This window comes from Haemaphysalis longicornis, unplaced genomic scaffold, assembly GCF_048455015.1.
Source record: "Haemaphysalis longicornis isolate Haplotype H1 unplaced genomic scaffold, Haemaphysalis longicornis Haplotype H1 scaffold_1, whole genome shotgun sequence".
Taxonomy (NCBI): domain Eukaryota; kingdom Metazoa; phylum Arthropoda; class Arachnida; order Ixodida; family Ixodidae; genus Haemaphysalis; species Haemaphysalis longicornis.
In genome coordinates, this window is record NW_027526203.1 from 289,529,114 (window position 1) to 289,550,985 (window position 21,872).

At 45.9% G+C, this 21,872-nt stretch overlaps 1 protein-coding gene across 1 annotated transcript; it reads right to left on the bottom strand.

Annotated features, from left to right (window-relative positions):
* Positions 1–1,768: 1,768 nt before the first annotated feature.
* Positions 1,769–21,748, bottom strand: LOC144147766 (N(G),N(G)-dimethylarginine dimethylaminohydrolase 1). The gene is made up of 5 exons (XM_077679583.1): positions 21,440–21,748; positions 10,316–10,418; positions 9,927–10,120; positions 7,308–7,430; positions 1,769–6,262 (listed from the first exon to the last, which is right to left on the bottom strand). Exons 1-5 carry the CDS (start codon positions 21,710–21,712, stop codon positions 6,146–6,148), a joined length of 810 nt encoding a protein of 269 aa, XP_077535709.1. The 5' UTR covers positions 21,713–21,748; the 3' UTR covers positions 1,769–6,145.
* Between the last annotated feature and the right edge of the window lie 124 nt (positions 21,749–21,872).

A 21,872-nucleotide genomic window follows, 5' to 3' on the forward strand; every position in this document is an offset into this window, starting at 1 on the left:
AGCTTTTCTATAAAGTCCTTTCCAGTCCAGTCCAGTCTAACTATTTTACTCCGAGCCCATATCTCCCTTCATTAGTTGTTTTACCTTGCGCTCTTAAAGCCAAACGGCCTACCGTTTTCTGGTTCACTTTAAGGCATGATAGAGCGTCTGATATTAAGCAGAGTACTGCATTCGCAAATATGAGGCCCGCAACCATTACTCCTTTTTATATTCCTCTCACTACTTCATCTTTGTTATAACCACACAGAGCTCTATGCCTCATTGTAGCTGCATTTCGCTTTCCTTTATTTTTTAGTTGTTCCTCGTGAGCTCTTAAGGAGTTTTCCCCTTCTTGATTTCCAAGGAGGCGCTGCCATCTGGGAGCAGGTGTAGAACTTCCCTACCCCTGCAACTGAGAGCAGGCAGAGGTGTACAAAATACTCACCTTTCACGGCAAAGTGTGTGTTGGCTAACACAAAAGCCAAGAAATCAGCGTGTTTTCTAAGTATTTCAACCATGTTCGTGTACAAAAAATGACGGGGCATGTAACAGACTTCTTCAGGTGGAAGTAGAGTAAAAGAATATGCATTTTATTTCTGTTCATTTCGTTTGTTCTTTAATAATGCGAATATTTTTTGCTACCCTAAGATACCATCAAAATTTTACTGTAGCTTGCAAGAAGCTAACTTCGACACGATTAACTCCCAAAAAGCTGGAGGTAATTGAAAGTCTTTCAGTACTTTCAGTAACACGTTCAATGCATCTTTTGAAAGAAACCAAGTAGCAGCAAGTTCTCAAATTGCAATGAACTAAGTTTACAACGAAGTTTACAGTGGCAACAATTCCTTTTGCCCAGGATCACCAACAAGGAGGCATTGCAAACAGGCTGCAGTTAAAGGGGCCATGAAGACAAAATACAACTTTGCTCAATTTAAAAGAACTAGCCTTTGTTAACTCCCTCAGCTACATTCAAGCTGGAAAATACGCTTTTTTTTAGTTAACCAAGAAAATGCCAAAAATATTGAAAAACTTTCAAATTTCGAGCTGCAGTGATGTCGTATGAGCAGGAGTGATGTAATCTGGGCCAGTACTCAAAATCTAGTCTTCAAGTGTGTTAACTACACGTTAACATTCAAGTGCGATGATCAAATGGAACTAGAGGCCCTACTACAATCGTCCAGTCATGTTTCTTGGCGGTAACTTAGGCCGGTGGCCGCCAATTGCGCGAACAAGATTCTGTGACGTCATAAAGAAATCGCCAGACAGTGGCTGAGGAGTTGCCACGGTTGATATGTTTTCTTAATGTCTCGATTATTTGTTTGTAGTTTGCGATAAAATTGGTGTCCTTATTGTCGGGACAAATCAGTCCTTTTAATGAACCAAACGTGTTTTGTCTTCCGGGCCCCTTTAAAAACTTTAGAAATTACGTGTGCTGCTTTATGCGCATGTCAGAAAGGCAAATGAACTGCGTTAGACCCGTGTCTTAACTGCTTCTTAGCCTATGCATAAAAATGAAAGATGCAAGCGCGTAAAAACATACCTTGCACAGAGGGTGGGAAAAAGCATACACCATGGCAGTTTGCCTTAACCTACAAAGCGGTTTGGTGGCTGCCAGTTAGGTGACCAGGCACAATTATATCTCGAACTAAACCACATCAGTTCTATTTGGTTTTACTAAAAAGAAAAACAAACGTGCCCAACTGTCACGCACTTCCGGTCCTGAATAAGGCAGCCAATGCTAGATAGGCAGCCCAAGCAAACTTTATATCAAAAATTTTAAGAAACATGATTTGCCAATAATTTTTTTTATTGTGCTTTTTCTCTGGTTGTGACACAAGCAGCAATATCGGCTTCCAGAATAATGTTAAATGCTTGCTCATTTGTACCCAAACTAACATCATTCTCTTGGAAGCTCCCACCGCCATTTGCATCAAAACACTGTGAAGAAAACGAGTGCAAGTTCTTGCAGAGCTTAGACCCAGGCAACAGAGCTATGCTGCAGGCACATCAAAGCATCCGTGACAGGCAGTGCAGCCACCACGACTGGCACAAGACATTATAGTAACAATATCCACGTAATGAGGTGAATACATAAGCAAATGGCTAAAGTAAACAGACTATGCACACATCAATAAAGTTCGAAAGGAATCTGGGGAAAAGAGAGTAAAATGTGGACCCTGTTTCGAAGTGATGACGATTGACAAACTTGGTCAAATGGAGTTCTAGATCGTGGTAGATCCGAGGCTCTTTTTGGGCTGGGATCACAGCTCACTGTTAATGCAGCTGTAAATAACATCAGCTCATCTCTATTTGCAAAGAGAGAAGACATGTAACTCTGCTCAACACAATCATCAATTTTTTTAACAGCTTTGCAGTCACTTAACGTATGACAGGAAAAACCATGCATGGTCACGGTTACCTAGATAATGTTGAATAAAGTGTACACCCAGGGGGCAAAAGTTTACAGGATATGATTTCAGCAATTGAAGTGATTTTCTCCATGGCCTCAGTGCTAATCTCCCAAGAAGCATATGGTGCTGATGCTTCGAAGTACGATGCTTCGCTAAAGAGTACGAATCAAGTTCTGAGCCTTCAGGCAGCAGAGAAACTACTAGCTTGGAACGTCGAAGTTGCATCCTGTAAACTTTTGTCCCCTGGTGTAGATTCATGTCGTTACACTTAGTTTTTGTATGTGCTGCATAGCTCAATTTTAGTGTTATTGTCTAAAACTATCTTTCAAATAGCAAATAGCACCAGCTGTACGAGTCTTGTCCTGATGTGAGCTCTAATACGAACTGTCAGCCGCTGTTATGCTTCATGATAGAAAACCTGTACAGGGCTAAAGGAACACTGTGAAATGATGTTCTGTCAATTGAAACTGTGTGCATTTGGAGCAGCGAAACTACATATAACATAACAAAGACACTAATGACACTTTAGAGACATACCACTAACAACAACAAAAGAAGAAGAAGAAACAGCTGCAGGAAACCGTTGCTAGACAATGGTCATCATCAGCAAGGCCTCGGACTAGCTGGACCATAGAACCCTAAAGATCGTAGGTCTCAGGTTTATCATCACAATAGAGCGAGGAACATAACTATCCACAACCTTTTCTTGAAGACAAATAAAAACTGCATAGTGGCTTCACAAAGCAGGACGACTGGAATGCACTGATGGAAGCTACCACTAACCCAGACTAACAAACAAATTAGCAACTTCACATTACACAACAACCAGCTACAAACCTGCAACTTCAACAGGACTATGTCACAAACCTGACAGTAGGGCACTTGAGGATCATTCAAACACGGTGAAATTGGTCGACTTGTGTGTGGCAAACTGGACATCAAACTTGTTGCTGCATCTTTTCCCCCTTTTTAGTGCACCTTTGCAGCTTCTTTTTAAACCTTGCAGATGTTACATTTCAGATGACGAGCAACTGCTTCCAAAGAACCACAATTTCTCACAATTGTGGTTCTTTGTACAACTGCCTTCATGAATTTCACATGACCATGCCAACAACCACAAGTTCAATGACAGAAGGTGATTTTTGATGACTAAGCAGTTTATCGACCTAAATACGCTGCATCCAAACCATACTGGTCATTGCTAAATGCACAAAACACATCAAAACTACACTTTCCCATCTGCCATTCCTAGAAATGGGTTGTGCTGTGCTCCAGCCCACACGTTGCCCCGTCACAACCCCCCCGAGTACCTTAAATGAGGATAGCGAAGCAAAAGCAGTTACAAGCTGCCGCAATACACAAAAAAATCAGAATGGAAGGCCTCAAGATGGCTAATAATAAGCAAATCTATATCACAAGTACCCTTTTTTTTCTTGCTGTCCAGTGTAGATGCTGTTGTTTCACCTTCAGCACTGCTAAAGACACTGTTATTAAAAAAACAGTACAAGATACACCGTAGTTTTGTCAGAGTGTCCTTCTAGCTTAGATGCTCCTGTAGTAGATGCACATATCGTAACAGCGAACCCGTTAAGCTGTAAGGGCACATTCAGCTGTGTTGCACAAAGCACAGATCTGGTGGTACTTTGATCTGAAATTCTAGTAGGTGCAGTGTGTAAGCTAACACCATACAAAAAAGTGTCGAAGGTGCCCACACAAAATGTGTACAATTATGGCCATTTTTCTTCTCTTGCTTCCCACTGGTTTATAAGTTCAACAGTAGTTACCGTGTTACCTTGCTCAACTTTAAATACAATTTATTGACTGCAGAAACTTGGCAGGCATTGTGCTATAAAAAGAAATCTGCTTTGTGCTATAGGCAGTGGGAGCTTTAAAAATTTAGCAAGAAAGCACCGACTAATTATGTTCATTGCATGAGTGAACATTTCTTGCATAACGGGAACATATGCCTGTACAGATAGGACTCCTTTGTGACTCGTTTCTTTTCCGGTGGCTTCGGTGCACTCAGTGCTCATTAGTACAATACAGATGACCACTACTGCAATATATCACTCCAACTTGACTGCACAAGACCAAGACCAGTAATCTTGCACGGTCCTGCACTAGGGCCATGCTTGGCATAGGCCCTTTCTTAGCTGCACACATGGTGGTTGCTTTCAACATCAAGGTGTGTTTGATTTCAAAAACAAGACAGTGCTGACACAAACAAACAAATACGCTGCATGGTCCCAACATATAAACGCACCAGCTAAAGCGGCCAAAATTTTGATCATGGTGCACCCCGCGTGGCACCGTGTTTGAACAAGCACAGATTTCTTCGGCCAGTACGCACAACGGGGCCAGTGGGGACTGGCATATTTTCATTTTACCCATGACCGACCCACGCAATCGATGTTTTTTTTTTGTATGAGTACTTGTGCTCAGCTACATCTGTAAAATAAAAATGAAATGCCTTGCGCTGACTAATGTTTCTAGATTTGTTGCCAGCACAAAAACACAAGAACCTTGCTCTCCACTCCATTACAACTAATGTAAAAAAGCTGCTTAAACATGAAAGGGTATAGCAGTTAAGAAATAACAGCATACTTAGTTCACTGATAAGTGTCGTTCAGGCATGCTGGCAGGACTTGATACTGTTGATGCCCCCTTTTTTTTACTCTTGCGTGCCTTAATATAAAAAAGCAACCCTGCCACTCATTTAGCCAGTCCAATTTTATTTGTTCCAGTAGCCAACGTAATAAGCAATGGCAAGAATTGTCCTCACATCGTAATTTTTTCATAACTGTTTCAGTACAAGTTTCACCATCAAAAGACAGTCTCTGAAAAGGTCAGGCACGATGCTGGTTTCCTTATTCAGACTTCTAAAACCAAGTAAGTTTGCCTTTCTCACACAACAAAAGTGTATTTGTGACATAATGGGTGAACCCTTAATGGCTGTGTGCAACTTGCAAGCTCCACAGCTGCATAACATTAAAAAGAGTGAATGAACAGGTGAGGTGGTTTGGGTACGTGATTGACAGAAGTGTGTGAAACACAAAGTGACATGACAAATCGACATGACACAACACCGTGTCATGCCGCTGCGGGTGTTCCTCGTCACTCTGTTCTCTTTTTTTACACACACGTTCCGCTATCAAGTTCCACACTGTTAAATTAGTGTGCTTTCAGAGTCCCATGTGAATGGAAATAAAGAGCACTAAATGCAACAACATAAAACGATGTTGTGTGTGACCACCAAATGAAGCCAAAGCACTTGTTAACAAAGTCGCTCCTAAGGCAGTGCAACAACAACACACCGGTGTGGTATGCTTGTGTGGGCATTTCCTGTCACTCCACAAGGGGAGGGAAAAAAAAAGGTCTTTACACTTTAGGCGCACAGCCCTTATGCACTAAAGTGAGAATTTTCACCTGAAAAAGTGTATATTGCAATAAAAAAAAACACACCCACTTTTCTTTTTCTTTTTTGTAAGAATGCCAGCACAAGCATGCCAGCTAACAATTTTTTTGGTTCATAGGGAAGTCTGTCCCCGCTTGCACCAAATTTCAAGACTTTTCCAGATTGGCAATTGATCAATAAACAGACTGTTAACCATAATTTAAGAGAATATATGCTTCTGCAAGTTTTGTATTAACATGTGCCATGGCAAGAACTGGCTAATGTGTAATACTTGTGTGAACAGTTTCAAACCCGGACTTGGTACTGTGGAGGAGGAGATGAACTGGATGTCGTCCTGGCTTCAGTGGTGCCTGCTCTTGCGCACCAATAATGCCAGGCTGGGAAGACCGTTGCTGGCTTTGCTCAGCTCTGTGACTGAAAGCGTTACACGCCCGTAGTCAATCTTTTCAGCGAACTCCTAGTCGAAAGAAACGATCAAAAGAAAAGACAGCACGTTAAAAAGGCAAACAGTTGCTGGGATAATCTCTATCTGGGAGGAATCGGTAACAACACAGGGCCAGCAGGCACGTGATAGGTGGACATGCATGGGCAAATGTCTTCCAGCTTTTATGCTATGTTTTCCAATTCCCATCCCAGTTTTCATACACTGTACAGCAGTACAACAATATGACATTATACAAGACCACGGCGCCAAACCAGCCCTTGCTGGTTTGACACCGTGCACTAGTCTTTTCAGAAACATCCTCTGCACTCATGATCGTAACACCAAGGCAATTCTTGAGATTTGTCTGACCCAACCAAAACGACTTCAGTACCACTGCTCCCAGTTTTAAGTCAGAAAGCAAGCAGCAGGAGACACGGAGTAAATTGGTGATCTAAGTGTATGCACTACAGGCAGAATTATGCTAGAGCCTGACTTAAGAATAGGGACAATTTTTGTTCCTCAGGACGTTTTCAAAAGTGCTTGCTCTTACAAGCGCATTCACACCCTTAAATCTTCAAACTGCACTTGCATGCCATGACCAAAACTGTAACAAAGACAAATGGATGTGGCATTTAAGTGAGGAGGATTATCTTACGGTTCCTTACAGAAAAATGTTTGCACAAGATCCACCAATCTCTTTTCATGGTAGGTGATGTCACAAATCAAATCGAGGAAAAATGTATGGGGCAGCAATGACAATTTTTCATCCTCTTTGGCATATTATGCATTACCCAACACCTGCTGCTGACGAGGGTGCTTGGTACGAGCATGTTTGTACACTTTAGCGTCCCTTCAAATGCAACTGAGCCGACCTGTGGCTTATAATCTGCACAACAAGCCTGATGTGCACCGCAATGAATACCCCTGATGTGGTTAATCTTGCACGCTGCTGGGGCCAGATGCCAAAACAGGTTCTTGAGTTCCAAGGTACCATTACACACAGCCACGGAGCATATTGGATAACGCGCAGTCACTTGCAGCAAGGTCCCTTTAGGAGGTCCCACGCCAGTCAGTTCACCTGGTTGGCAGCTGGAAACTCGTGCCTGTGCAGCAGGCGCCCATTGATGTACAAGCAACCTGCAGCCCTCTCCTCGGGTAAGGTCACCGTCTGGTACTGGAAGGTCGCTTCCCGCTCCACTTGCTGGGGGAAAAAAAAGGCACAGAAGGATGCAACCAGTCGTCTCATGACCACTGCTTTTGAAATTAGAGCTCACATTATTTAACAGGTCAGCATTCAACTAAAACAGCTTCAAATACTGTCAGCTATTGTAAATATCAAAATGGGACACTCACTTTCAATGTGCATAGCATCTTAATGGGCGCTAATCTGAGGTATTCTCGGTACAAAGGAATTCGCTTGCACATACCACCACAACAAAAACGCCGCAAGTTTATTGAGCACCAAAATCGACGTGCACGCAAATATGTTTTTGGAATTGATTTAAAATGTTGAAACATTGATGACCTTTAGAAATGAATTTGATTTTCATAAAGGAGAAAACATCTTTTACACAAAAAGCTTCTACACCGGTAGCACCACTATTTTTAAAGTTGCAAACCAGGAGGAAATTAGGTATGTGTTAATGACTTAGAATTGAATTTTATCTTCACAAATGAGGAAATATAATTACATAGCATTAACATCTTTCAAGACACAAAAAGCTTCGACACTGGTAATGTCTGTCAAGGAACTGGTAACAAAGTGAAAATGCGGGCTTAAAACTTGTGTCACCTCTGCATGCATTCCAAAAAAGCCATAACCTTCATCATGTTAAAACTGTTAGCTACTTAAATTTATTATGAAGTATAGTGTCGGCGGGACACTTTGCTGTATGCTGCTATGGAGGCATCCAGTAACCCATATGAAGGTCTGTATTTTATTTTGGCAATTTTCAACTACGGACAGCTAAAACTCACTTCCAAACAAGCTTCCCTCTGTAAGCTGTCACCGAAATAAACAGGAATTTGTAATAGTTAAACGATTCACTACGATAAAGCTTTGGTCTTTGTTCAGTTGGAAATTGCTCTCAAGCTGTTTGCACTCAGTAATTTTTTTTCTCTGTCAAAGGATCTCATTTCATGCTACAGCCCTACTTTGTGACAATAAATATTTTTTTTGGTGGCAAACTTTACGCAAGAAATCAGATTTAACCCAACTTTTTATAAACACACTAACTCAGTGACCAAATGTTGGGCAATAGACGGATTTACTCGAAAACAAAGAACTCCGACCATAGGTGATAAATTGAAAGCTGTGGGGGCCCAGGTGCAGCCTGTGGGCAACGAACAAGTTATTTCACAACTGATGCAAATTTTGCTGACTCCTGAGGTTTCCCTGAAGCTCAGCAGGAAGTTCTTGACCAGCAAGGCATTTTACTGCAAAGCATGAACTCACGAGGGCAGATCTTGGCTGACTAGGAGGCCACATTTACTACTTAGTGAAACACACAACTGCACACAACAGATTCCCTAAGCTGATCTAGAGCTTTCCATGCAGCATGCCTCATAAACTAGCAGTAGCATCACAGTGTAAAGCTTCAGACTGAATGACTCTAAAATTGGTCTGCATGAAAATTTGCAATGAACCTCCAAACTAAAAGTAGCCTTTGGACATCCGAAACTCAAGACAAAAAAATTCATTAAAAATTCTCAAGAAAGTATCAAAACAAGAAAGTATCAAAACAAGAAGGAAAAAAAAATGTCAAGAGCAAGCTGAAAAGAGCAAACAGGCGAAATCACAGACACTTCCATTTTGCCTCCATCTGATCACTGAGAAAAAGGCACAAATGTGGGGCAAGCCAGTCACCACGTAGGGCTTTGTACTTTATGGGGCAGTGGGCGCAGAGAGAGACTAGAGAACATAGGCATACACAGGCAATTTACGCGAAGTTTGGAATTTTTCTCCCCTATGAAATTATTTTAGCATCACCAGTTTTTGTTAGCACCACATGCACTAATACAGAAGAGTATGCAGCTGATGACCGTTCAACTAATACTTTTGGGGGATATGGGCTTTACCATTATCTGTATTTCACAAGAAATAGCTCATGGAATTAACTCCGCAGCCATGTACATGCTGCCTTCACTCCATCTGCAGGAGAAAAAATTAACATGACACAATTTTTTTTTTCTTTGCACCAACTGAAGTCATACACGAACAACCCCACACTGCTTCCTCATTTTTCAAGAAACACCTGCTCGTTTTAAACATTCATTACCCAGCAAAAATAAATGGCATTGCATTGCTTTGTTTCCATCCATGCTTTCAACAGGTTGAACGCAAAATACATAAAAAATCTTGATGCAAAGTAGGCAGGGTGAAATTTCGCTTTCTCGCAAAAGTGAAACTGCTGACAGGAATTATACTTCGACGAGGTTTATTATTAAAGTTTGCCTTCCACCCCACATCCTGCAATGTCAGCTTCACCGTTAGCACAGCCAGTACAGAGACGTTGACAGTACCCCAAAGAACCAATGGGTGTGAACATGTGGCATCCGCAAAACACTGTTCGCCCAGAAACTAGGCACACTGCCCCATCGCCAGTAGAGAGGCCATGCCAGGCTGTGTGCCACACAGATGTGCCTACCCCCAACGACTGCCAAGCCTTTGAGAGCTAGTAGCACAGAGAGGGCGTACCCTTTTGACAGCCTGTGCTTCTGGGCTGTCCGACAGGCAGATGACATCGGGACCAGCCATGGACAGAAGTGCCTTGAGGTGGTTTCGCTTAGGCAGCTTGATGGGCGTCACTGGGTACTCGGGGAACGTGGCTGCCAGCGCCCGCGCTCCCGCCTCATTGGTCCGAGGAGATATGCCCACAAAGAACTCGCGACCTGCGCCACACAGTGACCAGCAGAGGGCAGCATTGTGATGACAAAAAGGGAATGCCTGTTAGGATCATCATTGTAAGGACCAACAAAAGAAGAGTAAAGTGACAAAAAATGGTAAAACATGCGTGGAAGACTACCCTTTCAGCTCATCACCAAAAATGTGAAACAAGAGTGCATCCATGCAACTTTCAGTCGCACCTGTGAAAAGCACGTTGCCGCCTTCGATGACTGCTTTTGGATCCCGGATGTCAATCACTGTGATGCCAAGCTCTTTCTTAATAGTAGCCCTGATTATGTCCAACTGGAACACAACAGAAAATGTATACTTTGTATTAGTTCTCTGAAGTGATGAATTGCTAAACCCAAAGACAATTTTGCAGACAACAAAAACTAGGCAATTGGGCTTTTCTTGCACTGTGTGACCAGTGCTGATGAAGTTCACTTTGGTGTTTATAAAATAGCTAGAGAGAAGGAAGAAAAAGAAACAGATCTCATTTGCTCAGAAATGGCCAGCACAATCAACAGGAGAAGCAATCCTGGACAAAATTACATATGCTGCAAGAAGAACTGCCGTGTGAATCTCACAGCAATATAATTCCCCTTATACGCATGTCTGGTGAAACCTGCTTTGATGAACTGCTTTAAAAAAAAAAAAAAAAGCTATTGTTACCTCCTTGCCTCCCCACTCTCCTCTCATAACTTAAAAGAATTGTGCAGAAATTCCAAGCATTGTTTACTAAAAGTCAAATTTAACTATGAATAGCTCAATTGAGCTTATATCGAATTTTTGCTATATCGAACTATTTTACAATCTTCGCACTGTTCGATATAAGCGGGCTTTACTGTATTTCTCATCATTTTTAGTTCATGTTGGGTATACTGGTCAGTTTCTTTTTTTTTTTGCTTCGTTTTTTAACTTATCTACATTTGCACTATCAGAACAATTGATTTTCTGAACTTTGCCAACTAAGCATTTTTGTTTGGAGTTACATAGTTCGTAATTCTTTTGCACTCATTTGCTTTTTTTCTTTTTTTTTTGTTTAACTGCGTGAGGGTGGTAAATAAGATAGAGCTTCATCGGGCTTCAGTAACTGTGGATGGTGGTGATGGTGATGATGATGATGATTAGTGGCTCTCCCTTTGAATCGGGGCGTCGGTTGTCAGCAACCAACTTGCCTGTTTTATTCCACTAACTTGCCCTACTTTTTGCTAACCCTCCCCCCACCCCAGTTTCCATCGCTGCTCCAGCTTTTTTTCCTCCCCCCCGCTGTTCTAAATTCTCATCCGTATGATTACTCCGCCTGCATACCCATCCCTGTCCCTACTTTTCCTCCCCACCATTCCAGCCGCTTCTTCGCCACCTCTATGGCTCTGAAGTTGAGGCTCCCCCTCACCCCAAATCACAAAGCCTCCTGGGATGGGGTGGTCCCAAAGTGGTGCGATCCCAAAGTGGTCCTTAAAGCGGGATTCACACGACGGAGGAACCCTCTCAAGGAGGCGGACGGATATGTGACGTCAACAGCACGTGACCGGATTATCCGGCCTGGCGGCGCATCCACACGTGCGGAGCTACGCGGAGTGAATAGCAGACGACAGCGCCGAGGAACAGGTTCCATTCCCCGCCGAGGGCCACCGCCGTCGAGCGGAAACATGCGGAGGCATTTTCTTTCGCGGAGCCACCGCGGGCTATCCCCACCGAGGGGCGGAGCCTAAAACCGGTCACGTGAGCGGGTCCCGCGGGCCAAAATGAGAGGGTTTCTCCGTCGTGTGAATCCCGCTTGAGTGGAGTGGTCCCAAAGTGGGGACTAGAGCCACAACGTAGCTTAGTTAGTGGCTCTAGTGGGGACCACCCCACTTAGCGGAGTCTGGTGGCAAGATGTGCCATTCTCCCTCCCCTTTAGAAAACAGTCTACACTAAATGTATATGAGTAGATTCTGCGGCCATGAGCCATTAATGCTGTTTTCTCGCTGCTCATGAGACAGCTAGGGCCAGGTCCTGATAGTACCCGAACTGGACACGACTCTCACTCATGACAGTCAGAATCTTTTCCCCTCTCTCTCTCTCTGTCTCTGTCTATGTTTGCTAAATAACTGGATCGGAGAGATGATAACAGTCGGAAAAGCTGGTGCCTGCTAGTCATACCTTATAGTTACTGTTCGAGTAATTACATTCTTCGCATATGCTGAGCGACCCTCGGAAGGATCTCGTTTTTCGCCTCCATCATAACCACCGGAATTGAAGAAACGACCTCGTGCTGCTTTAGCTGGTGCGAATGTAACTCCTTCTAGAAGCTGACGTCCCGCGCAAGACTTCTACGCCCACTTCCCCCACTTGACCTAGAGTCCTCCTGCCAAAGTAACATCCCCCCCTCGCTGAGCGGGTGCTCCAGCACTTCCAAATCGAGACAGACGACCGCCTGCCCTCCAGAACGCTTCTGCAAGTCGACGCGGACAGAAAAACAGACGACACCGAAAAGACTTGCGCACATTTGTAAAGAGGACGTTGTAAACATCTCGAGTCTCTCTCTAGCCCAACAGGCACAGACGGTCCCCCGCAGCGGAGTGCGTTCATCGACAAGCGCGCGCAACAAGGTCCGATGGGCGCGCAAGGCCGACTTCGGCGCACTCGCAAAACATCGCCCTATGATCGTCGTTCCCTCCCGGATGCAAGGGTCGGACGGCCCCGCTTTTCGTTACACCACGGCTACTTGTACTGGAACATCCTTCCCCGCGCGGCGTCCGCGAACGAATTTGGGCAGTGCGGTACGCATCCGACAGAGCGGGAGCTTGACAGCTGTCTAAGCGGATAAAAGGAGCCGTATTGCCCTCGTCTTTTGGCGCTGTTCAACGCCCGCTTTCAGAAAAAGCAGCCGTTCGAAGCGAAAGTCACAGCGGGACAAAGTTCACGAGCGGGTGGAAATTAAGCCTCTCCATCCATGCAAGAGGAGCGAAGTCGTTCAGGCATGATTTAAAAATAAATAAACTCAATTTTCAGCAATTTAATTCAATCTGAGAGCATTTAAACCTACAGAACGCCGTTCAAGACGACTGCGATCGAGCATGTTTAACGGCGACTGTTAGGTAATTAACTGTCCAATGCGGCCGTGCGCTCAAAAACAACAACAAAAAAACATCGCAAAAACTAACAAAACAAAACTTAGCGCAACCGGAAGAACCTAGGTCGACCCCCTGCTCCGCTGTTTCCCCAGCCTTGCACCACTAGTGCGGGCTGCTCGATTTTCCTTTTTTCTTTTTCTTTGTGAATAGACGAAGACAGAAAAAAAATGACGAGCATAAAAAAAAAGAGTCCATAAAAGTCTCCTGAACGGGCAAGATGTTTTGACGTCCGCAAAGAGAAAGAGTGAGAGATAAATTTATTGTTTGCCCAGAACGGGGTCAGGGGTGGGCAAACTCTATGGTGTGGCAGGCTGGAAGTCCCTTCCCGCTTCTTCAGCCATCGACTAGGAGCCCCTGCTCCCGCGCACAACAGCAAGAAGTCGCGAAACCACGAGCGACAACGACTGTAGACAGTTTTAGTTGAGCGCACGCAGCAGCTCTGCGCGCGCAAGGAACTTGCGGAGGCGCGAGAGCGCATGCGCAGTACGTAAGCGGCAGCCGCGCGCTCTGCGTGCGCCCGCAAGTTTTGGATTCTTGCGTTGCGGGTTTTGCGGGCTTTGCGGGCCGTGCGCGCGGCCCCTCCCGTCCTCTTTCCGGTCGCTCTCGCCCGTGAACGGAAGGAACAAAGGAACGGCGTCTCCTCACAAACTGGTTTACGGCTTCTTCTGGCTAGGTTTACGTCTGGCGCTGGCCGACAACCACTTCTTTCGTTCGCCAATCTGGCGTTCAGTGGCGCTGCGTGACACACAAAGCGCGCATTTCGGCGCTACTGGTTTATCCACGCACCAACTTCTGCGTGCGGTCAACTAAAACTGGTTCTTCGCGAGAACTTCGCTGCGCGCGCTAAGCTGCCCCTACGTGCGCGCGCAACTCTGTGCGTACGCTCAACTAAAACTGTCTTGTATCTGCCAGCGAGCGCACACGCGACACAATGCCGCAAACGGCCAGAATGGGCTGCTCATGCGTTTTGAAAAAACCAGCAAAAAAACACGCGAAGACACAAGTCAAAGAAAGTCCTTTCTTTGACTTGTGTTTGTGATTTTCTTTACCGCTGGTTTTTCCAAAACGCCAGAATGCACCAACTAGCCCAGCAAGCTACACTGCTCAAGCGCGCTCAACCAGCCCGCAGTCCGAGATACTCGATATTGAAGAACTCTGGCAGGCAGTTGGAGCGTTTAGTGGACATGTAAGTTCCGGAAAGCCACAAAAATCGCCCTTGACAATTTTTCTTCTAGCCCAAAACTGCGTGCGTCGACAGGGTGTGTAGGGAAAAGTCGCGTCGACAAAATTAATCTTGCGGCAAAGCCAACTTTCTGGGGAATGCTCTGTAGCTCTCAATCTAATGCAGGTATCTTGAAAAACCTTATGAAATTAGCCGCTAGGACGACTCTATCATTACGTCGTTTCATTTACTTGTCATAATTAGTTAGCTTCGTAATGAAGCTGTAAATGTGGCAAAATTCCCGGCTGCTGTTATGGCCGTCACGGGGGGAGTACATACGTTACAAGAAACGGCTGTAACAGTTGTTCTACCGAAACAACTACCGTAAGGTTCCGAGCTAACGCCCACCCACCTTTAGGGGTGAAATATTCAATTTACTAGAAAACCCCAAAGATCGCCCACCTCCCAAAATCGATGGCTTTTGCGCCGATAGTGAACAAAATATATATATATATATATATATATATATATATATATATATATATATATATATATATATATATATATAGAGAGAGAGAGAGAGAGAGAGAGAGAGAAGCTCTTTATTAAAGGAGGAAAGGCAGAGAGGTTTGCTAACATGCGTACGTCGACATGCTACTCTGCAGGAAAAGGAACGGGGAAAAGACAGATGAGTAGTAAAAAGAAGAGTAGTAGGTGAAAGAGGGAAAAAAAAGAGAGGGTCATATAAAGGGACATGCGGCGTAGCATAGACTGACCGCTTAAGGGGGGCTATAAAGTCTCGGTGACGCCAATATCTTCAAGATACCCAAATAACGCATCCAGGACTTTCCGTTGAGATGACGGAGAATGCCATGGTCCAAGTAGCAGGCTCAGCGTAATTGGTCCAGGGTGAAGACATGTGATCCTTTCCTCTAACCGACTCCTTGCGTCAATGTAGGCGGAGCATTCTAGCAGGACATGCTCGACGGTTTCGGGGGCGCCACAGTTGTCGCAATGTGGGCTTGTACTTTGGCCAATGCGATGTAAGTAGGCATTAGTGAACGCCACATTAAGTCGCAGTCTATGAAACAGTGTTTCCCGCCGGCGAGGTAGTCGTTCTGGCAGCCTCAGTACAGAAAATCATGATGATGTTCCGGAAGGGTCCGTAAGCGGTTTCTTTCTGCTAGAGCTAGGGCCTTGGTCATAGTTGAGGCGTCATTTTTTGTAAAGAAAAAATAAAAGCGAATCATCTGTTGATGCGGTCACTTATTTGCCCTTTCCGCACTTGACCCGGAAGTACGCCCCATCTGGTATTTTTTCTCATCTCTACAGTTTTGGTTGGCGGTGCGGCCACTTTTTTCTAGTTTTTCGCGCCTGACCCGAAAGATAGCCCACTCCGTGTTTTGCACTTGTTATCTGTAGTTTTGGGTGGGCGTCCTTTCGGAACTTTACAGTAGGAAACAAATTATGCGACAATTAACTGATAAGACGACTTTAACATTACGCCATGTTTCATCTATTTTTCGTGATTACGTAGTTCACAGCAAGCTTGCAAATATTACGGAATTCCCGTCTACGGGAGGGAAACGGACAGGTCCGCTAGAATAACACTCCAGTCCGTCCAAGTATCATTCAGCTAATTAAATATGCTCAATTGCAAATTGCAAACAACGTGTTTTGTTTCGTGCACTTCTCGGACTGCGCCACAGAACAGGGAGGATACTGCGCCTAGCTTCGCTGGTCATCCTTCTTCACAGCGGAGGAAAGGCACTGATTTTTTTTTTTTAGTTTTCCTGGGGCTACCGCAACGGGGAAATTTTGGTTTGTCCGTCTGTCTGTCAATCGATTTAAAATGCCTGAAAAACAAATATAATAGGCAAAACCTATCCAAATTACTAAAACGGGTGAAATTCTGGCGAAAAAGAAAGCGTTAGCCATATTTGAGGCAAAACATCAGTACATGACTGACACTATATAGCAGCTTTCTTTTCATTAAAAAAAATGGACGGGTGCTATAGGTTTTTGCGACAGCAAATAAAAAATGCGTTAACGCGTTAAAAACTGCCTCGAAGTGAGGTGAGACGTTACGCACATCGTATTTTTGCCGAAGAGCAAAGTACATTGTTGTCTGCGGTAACGTTCTCCCAGTTTTTCAACACCGCCCGTGAACGTGATACAAGGGGAAACCAGAAAACAAGCAGACCTTACAACCACCATCGTTAAATGCCACCAAACGTCAAATTTACGAACACACACGCGCAATTTTGCTAGCTGGAAGCACGTAACAACTGCGATCTCATCGGAAAGCGCTTCCGGTCAAAATAGCGATTCACAACGCCTTGGTGCCTCCCAATGTCACAGCGTAGCGCCGACGGTGCGAAAAAATTACGCCCACCTCCCCTCGCGGGAACCCTGGTGTGATGCGACGCTGAGGGGGGTTCAAGCACAAGCGGAGAGCAACCGTCGACCGAAAGGCCGCCGGAGAGCGGCACACCGGTTATATGCGCAGCGCGCCCGAAGGAGAGGAGACCGCGGAGAGAGAGAGTACCGCGGCTATGACGCAACACAATCCACTTTAATCCAATCCAAGTCAATCCAATCCAATCCAATGCCCCTCGCGAGAGAGTGTTCGCTATCGGAGAGGAGAGGGGGAGAGTGGCTGCGGACACCAACGGACGCACGCAGGAAGGACAGGGCCGCCGACAAGAGATGCTCTGAGCGTCGCATCTAAAACTCCAATGACACCTAAGCATTTCTTGTAGGTTGTAAACACAAAAGCATTAATGTCCAACCGAACGACCGAAACGCTTTGCTGCCGCCTCACGTTGTCGAAGGGCTTCGTCCTTCTGCCGCTTGAGACGCTTTGCTTCTAGAACCGCTCCGCCTTTAAAACTTTCCAATGGCTTCGATTTGCCTCCTACGCGTTGCGCGGACGCTCGTTCCTGCCGCCATGCAACGGGGGAGTTTACGACGATGGTGAATTTCGCTGCCTGTCTGCTTGCTTGGCTGCGTTCTTCCGCTCCGTTACTTCCTCTGCGGTTTGCTACCGTTGACAGCCACCCTTCGCCACTGCCGAGTTTAGGCGCGTTCTATGGAACGCCTCGTATAAAACACGTTGTCGACGCGCTTTCAAGTCTGTTTTGAATGCAAAAGCATTAAACAGGGCTTCCCCTGGTAATGCTTCGCGTGGTAGGCATCGCCTGTGTGCCATTCTGGTTCTATGGAGCTGATTGATTGGTTACGAGGTTTAACGCGCCGACGCTACACAGGCGATGAGGCGCGCCGCAGTGGAGCTAGGGCTGAGGATTAATTTTGACCACCTGGGGATCTTCAACGTGCGCCGAAATCTCGAACACATGGGCGTTTTCGCCTTTCGCCTCCACCAGAAAAGCGGCCGCCACGGCCGGGAATCGAACCCTCGTCACAGTTCTACGGAGCTATCATGTTACACATTCGTAGCTTCTCAACACGGAGTTGAGAATGGTCGTCGGACTGGTCACGTGCCCACCCGAGGGGATTGGCCAATGACGGCTGCCGTCACAAGCTCACGGTGGATACGGAGGCTCCCCTTTGGGTGCGCTTATCCACCTACAATATCCACATACCCACTCGGAGCGATTGACCGGTGAAGAGAGGCTCAGGGCCGATTCGCTCATTCCCCTTGCCATAAATCCTTCGCATTCAAAGCTCGTAGGCAGACTCAAGCGCCCCCCGGGTAATTCTCAGTTTTAAAATCTAAGCACAAGCAAATGCAGCAGTGGCTACGCCCCACCTCAACAACACGGCGATTGGATCCACGGGCTTGCGATATTTTAAGTGCAATGCACTTTATAAGCGACCCCAAACCATCCACCGCCGCCGGCGGCGGCGGCGTCGGCGTCCGCAGTGCTCCTCTATATTTAAATAAGAAACAGCATCCGGCGCCAGGTTTCGATCCGAGGACTTTGCGGCCGCAGCGCGACGCTCTACCGACCAAGCCACGGACGCGACGGTGATATCAGTGTTAGTGACGCGCCTTATATCTTTAACGCATTCAAACTACGTCGTCAGCGGCGTGCGTTGGCGACTCAGCGGCGTTATAGCGGCTTGATAACTGCGTGGTGTACACGTGATACTACAAACCCGATGGAAGAGATGGAAGAGAAGGCGGCGAGGCGGTGGGCTGCGGGGGCCGAGCGCAAGCGCCGCAAGCGGGCCGACAACAGTGCATTCGCACTTTCACATTCTCCCCCTAGGGGAAATGCGGGGGAATTTTTTTGTGCTTGGTGCCGCTTCGCCATGGGGAAGAACGCCAGCGCCAGCTACACTGCCGCTTTCAAATTGAAAGCGAAAGAGTACGCGATCGAACACGGCAACCGCGCCGCAGGCAGGCACTTCGGCGTCACCGACTTCAACGTGCGTTACTGGAGTAGGGCACGCACGGGCACGCACATAAAACCACGAGATATGGCGCGCGCCAGTAAGCAAAGGCGGCAATTTCACGGTCGCTGATCGACGGGAGACTGTTTACGTTGTAAATCATAAAATAAAAAGAAATAGCTGCTGTTGGCAACACTGAGCTTACATATACAAAAAACGACCGCTACATTTAGCGGGATTGGCATAAGGCAAATTGGCAACACTGTGCACCGGATTTTTTTCCCCGCATAATTCTCGCACCCATAACATTGCATTGACTTTTCCGCAAAGAAAGTGCGAGGATTATGCGAGTAAATACGGTATTCACTTCGATATTCAAAATTTTTTAATATGCACACACCCCTAATTTGCTGAAGGACTAAATTTCTTCGTGGTGCAAAGAGGTTTTTGTAGCACTTTTTTTTAAACAAACGAGCCTAATGCTTCCTCTTTCCCCTTTGAAAAAGAAATAGAGAGAGAATAAGATGGTTAAAACGCGAAGCTTTCTCCCATGCAACCGGGGCCAAAGTACAAAATCCAAACTGCTTCTAGATGTCGTAATGGAGCAAACGGAATGGCGCGCTTTACCACGAGGGACCCCGGCTCGATTCCGACCACGGAAAGCGCTTGATGTGCCCTGCGTGGAAACCCATCGTGTAAGTTGGCTTTGTTGCAGTAAAATTTGGGCGTAACGATTTGGACTTAGACGACATTGGCTTTCGACCAAAGAAAGCTCTACGCTTCAACCCTCTTTCGCTTCACCCACGATGACGTCAGCGAAAAAGCTTCCCTGCAGTGCGTTTTGGGGCAACGTCGCCATCGGTGAGGCATAGAGGACAGACGCTCCCGCCGCGCTTCCAGCGCTTATGTGCGCTGTCTGCCTACTCTTCTACTCGTCATATTACAGGTATTAGGATGCACCACTGTAAGAATTCCTTTTCGCGCTCGTATTATTAGTGGTTACGACGCCTTCAAGATGCGGCCTTGTCAGGCCACCGCGGGCTTCGAACTTCCCGAGATGTCCCATTTTTCGCCGTTCTCATTGGTCACCCCCCCCTATGTATAACATCATTGGGACAAGTGGGAAAGCGAGTAGCGGCTATTCGTTTTTTGAGGGGAGCGCAGCGCTCCATTTGCTTGTGATTTTAAATTTAAAAATTGTTTATTCTTATACTACACCGATCTTGTCTTTTTGGGTCTATCTCAGCATGGCACGGAGGACTGACGGAGTTCTTGCCCTTTAAATGGGTAGTGCGCTCCCTTTACTCAACAGAATACCGTGACTGAAGTATGAACGGCCTGCGACGCGTGGAACAAAGTACATAGTTGGGGTGGAAGGTTACTCTTCCCTCGGCTTCTCATACCGAATAACAAAACTGTGAAGGTAAAAAAAAAAAAAAGCACCTCAGACAGCGCAAAAGACCGCTGCTATATATGATCCGGGTCCCTTGGCCTAAAGGTAATATTTAGCCTGGTACAGGGTCAAAGCCGTTTACGTAAATCAGCCACTAAGCATGGACGCCCAAAGAAACTTTCCCGAGGAGTAGGAAAACGGTACTACATGGCATGCCAAGGGAGGGCCCAAATTATAGCCCTTAAAAACAAAAGTACAGGGGAATACTTATTATCTTCAGGCATTTATAAGGACAGAGAACGTTTAGTTAGCCTCGTGTACCGTTGTTAACAGTGAAACTAAGGATATCAGAGTTAACAGGTCGCGGTACACCACCCGCTAAGCAATCGGAGCCACGGCGCATGCTCAGAGGCGTCAAAACTGATTGTGCGCATGCGCAGGTGTACCGGGTACCATATCTTTGAACTACGATTCGGGAGGGGAGACGGCAACTGCAGTCGCACGCACTCACACACACACACACCTAAATTACAGTAAAAAAAGCCTCCTGAAATTGTCAAACGGCGCCTTTTCTTTTTTTACTAACTGGTGTTTCAGTAAGTGCGAAGCCACATAGTAAACATTTTCATGCGCGATAAGTTTTGCGGTAAGTTATAGTTTCTCTTCGTCACTTTTGCGGTTCTTCAAGTTTGTATGACCCACACTCAAGCCCTCGAACGAGGCCTTCAACGATAGCAGCCGCGATAACACCTCGCGCCTCGAAAGACAAACAACATTCCATGCTTGGTAGTCCCACCTGCGCGCGCGTGAACCACCACGGCTGTGTCGCCGCGGGCTCCAAATAGCATGCAAGCACGAACCAGGCGCGACAATACAGCTGCTGCGATCATATCACGACTCGTAGGATCAGCGTATGTAGAAAAAAAGAGAGTCGTGCATGCGTGATTTGCCACACCCAGGTAACACGCTAAACATGTAGATGCGCGCGACTTTCGAGATGTGTTGAATGGGTGTGTCACCTCGGTACACCAGGAAACTTTTTACCCGCGCAAGGACTGGGCCAAAAACAAATACAATGCAGTTGACGTCATCCTTGGGCATAGTGACCACACTTCGCAAGCGGCACTTCCTCGTACAGAAGTAGCACAAAACACGACACTACGAATGGACTTCGAACATTGACAGCGTGGGAGCCCGAGCCGTGGGAAACTGTTCGGAATAAGAGAAGATCTTCACTGAATTTGTAATTACCGCCACTTTTGAGTAATGCAAAATTGCGCTTATCGCTTACTTCTTTTTGGCGCAGTCCGTTGGCTGGCCTGCAGATTAACGCAGCACCGTTGCAAATGATTGCGGTGTCATCGACGAATGCGCAATCGGGTGTCGATTCGTCCGCTTGGAGTTCGATGACATCCAGGTCCAGGCTTCGAAGCGTTTTGCAAAACTCTTCATGTTCTTTTCTGGCCAATTCGACGTTGATGTCTCCAATAACACCCACCGAACACTGCCTTATGCTGTTCGGCACTCGACACACGATTGCATGCGTGTACCGCCCGAACGCCATTTTGAAAGCGCTTGCTTATGTTGGCAAAACAAAACTTGCTCGCAGGTACGCAAACTAGTTGGTGTACTATCCACAATAACAATAGGTAAAATTAACGTAAAATGACTTCAAAACATTTTAAAAATAAATATTATTAATCATAATGGTAAGTGTAAATATT

Bases quoted from the DNA above. Each gene is read 5' to 3' on its own strand.
- LOC144147766 (XM_077679583.1), bottom strand. From the start codon at position 21,712: ATGGCGTTCGGGCGGTACACGCATGCAATCGTGTGTCGAGTGCCGAAC. The intron at 10,419-21,439 runs GTAAGCGATAAG...GTTGTGTTCCAG, and splicing joins ACGGACTGCGCCAAAAAGAA to TTGGACATAATCAGGGCTAC. The intron at 7,431-9,926 runs GTACGCCCTCTC...TTTTTCCCCCAG, and splicing joins AAGCACAGGCTGTCAAAAGG to CAAGTGGAGCGGGAAGCGAC.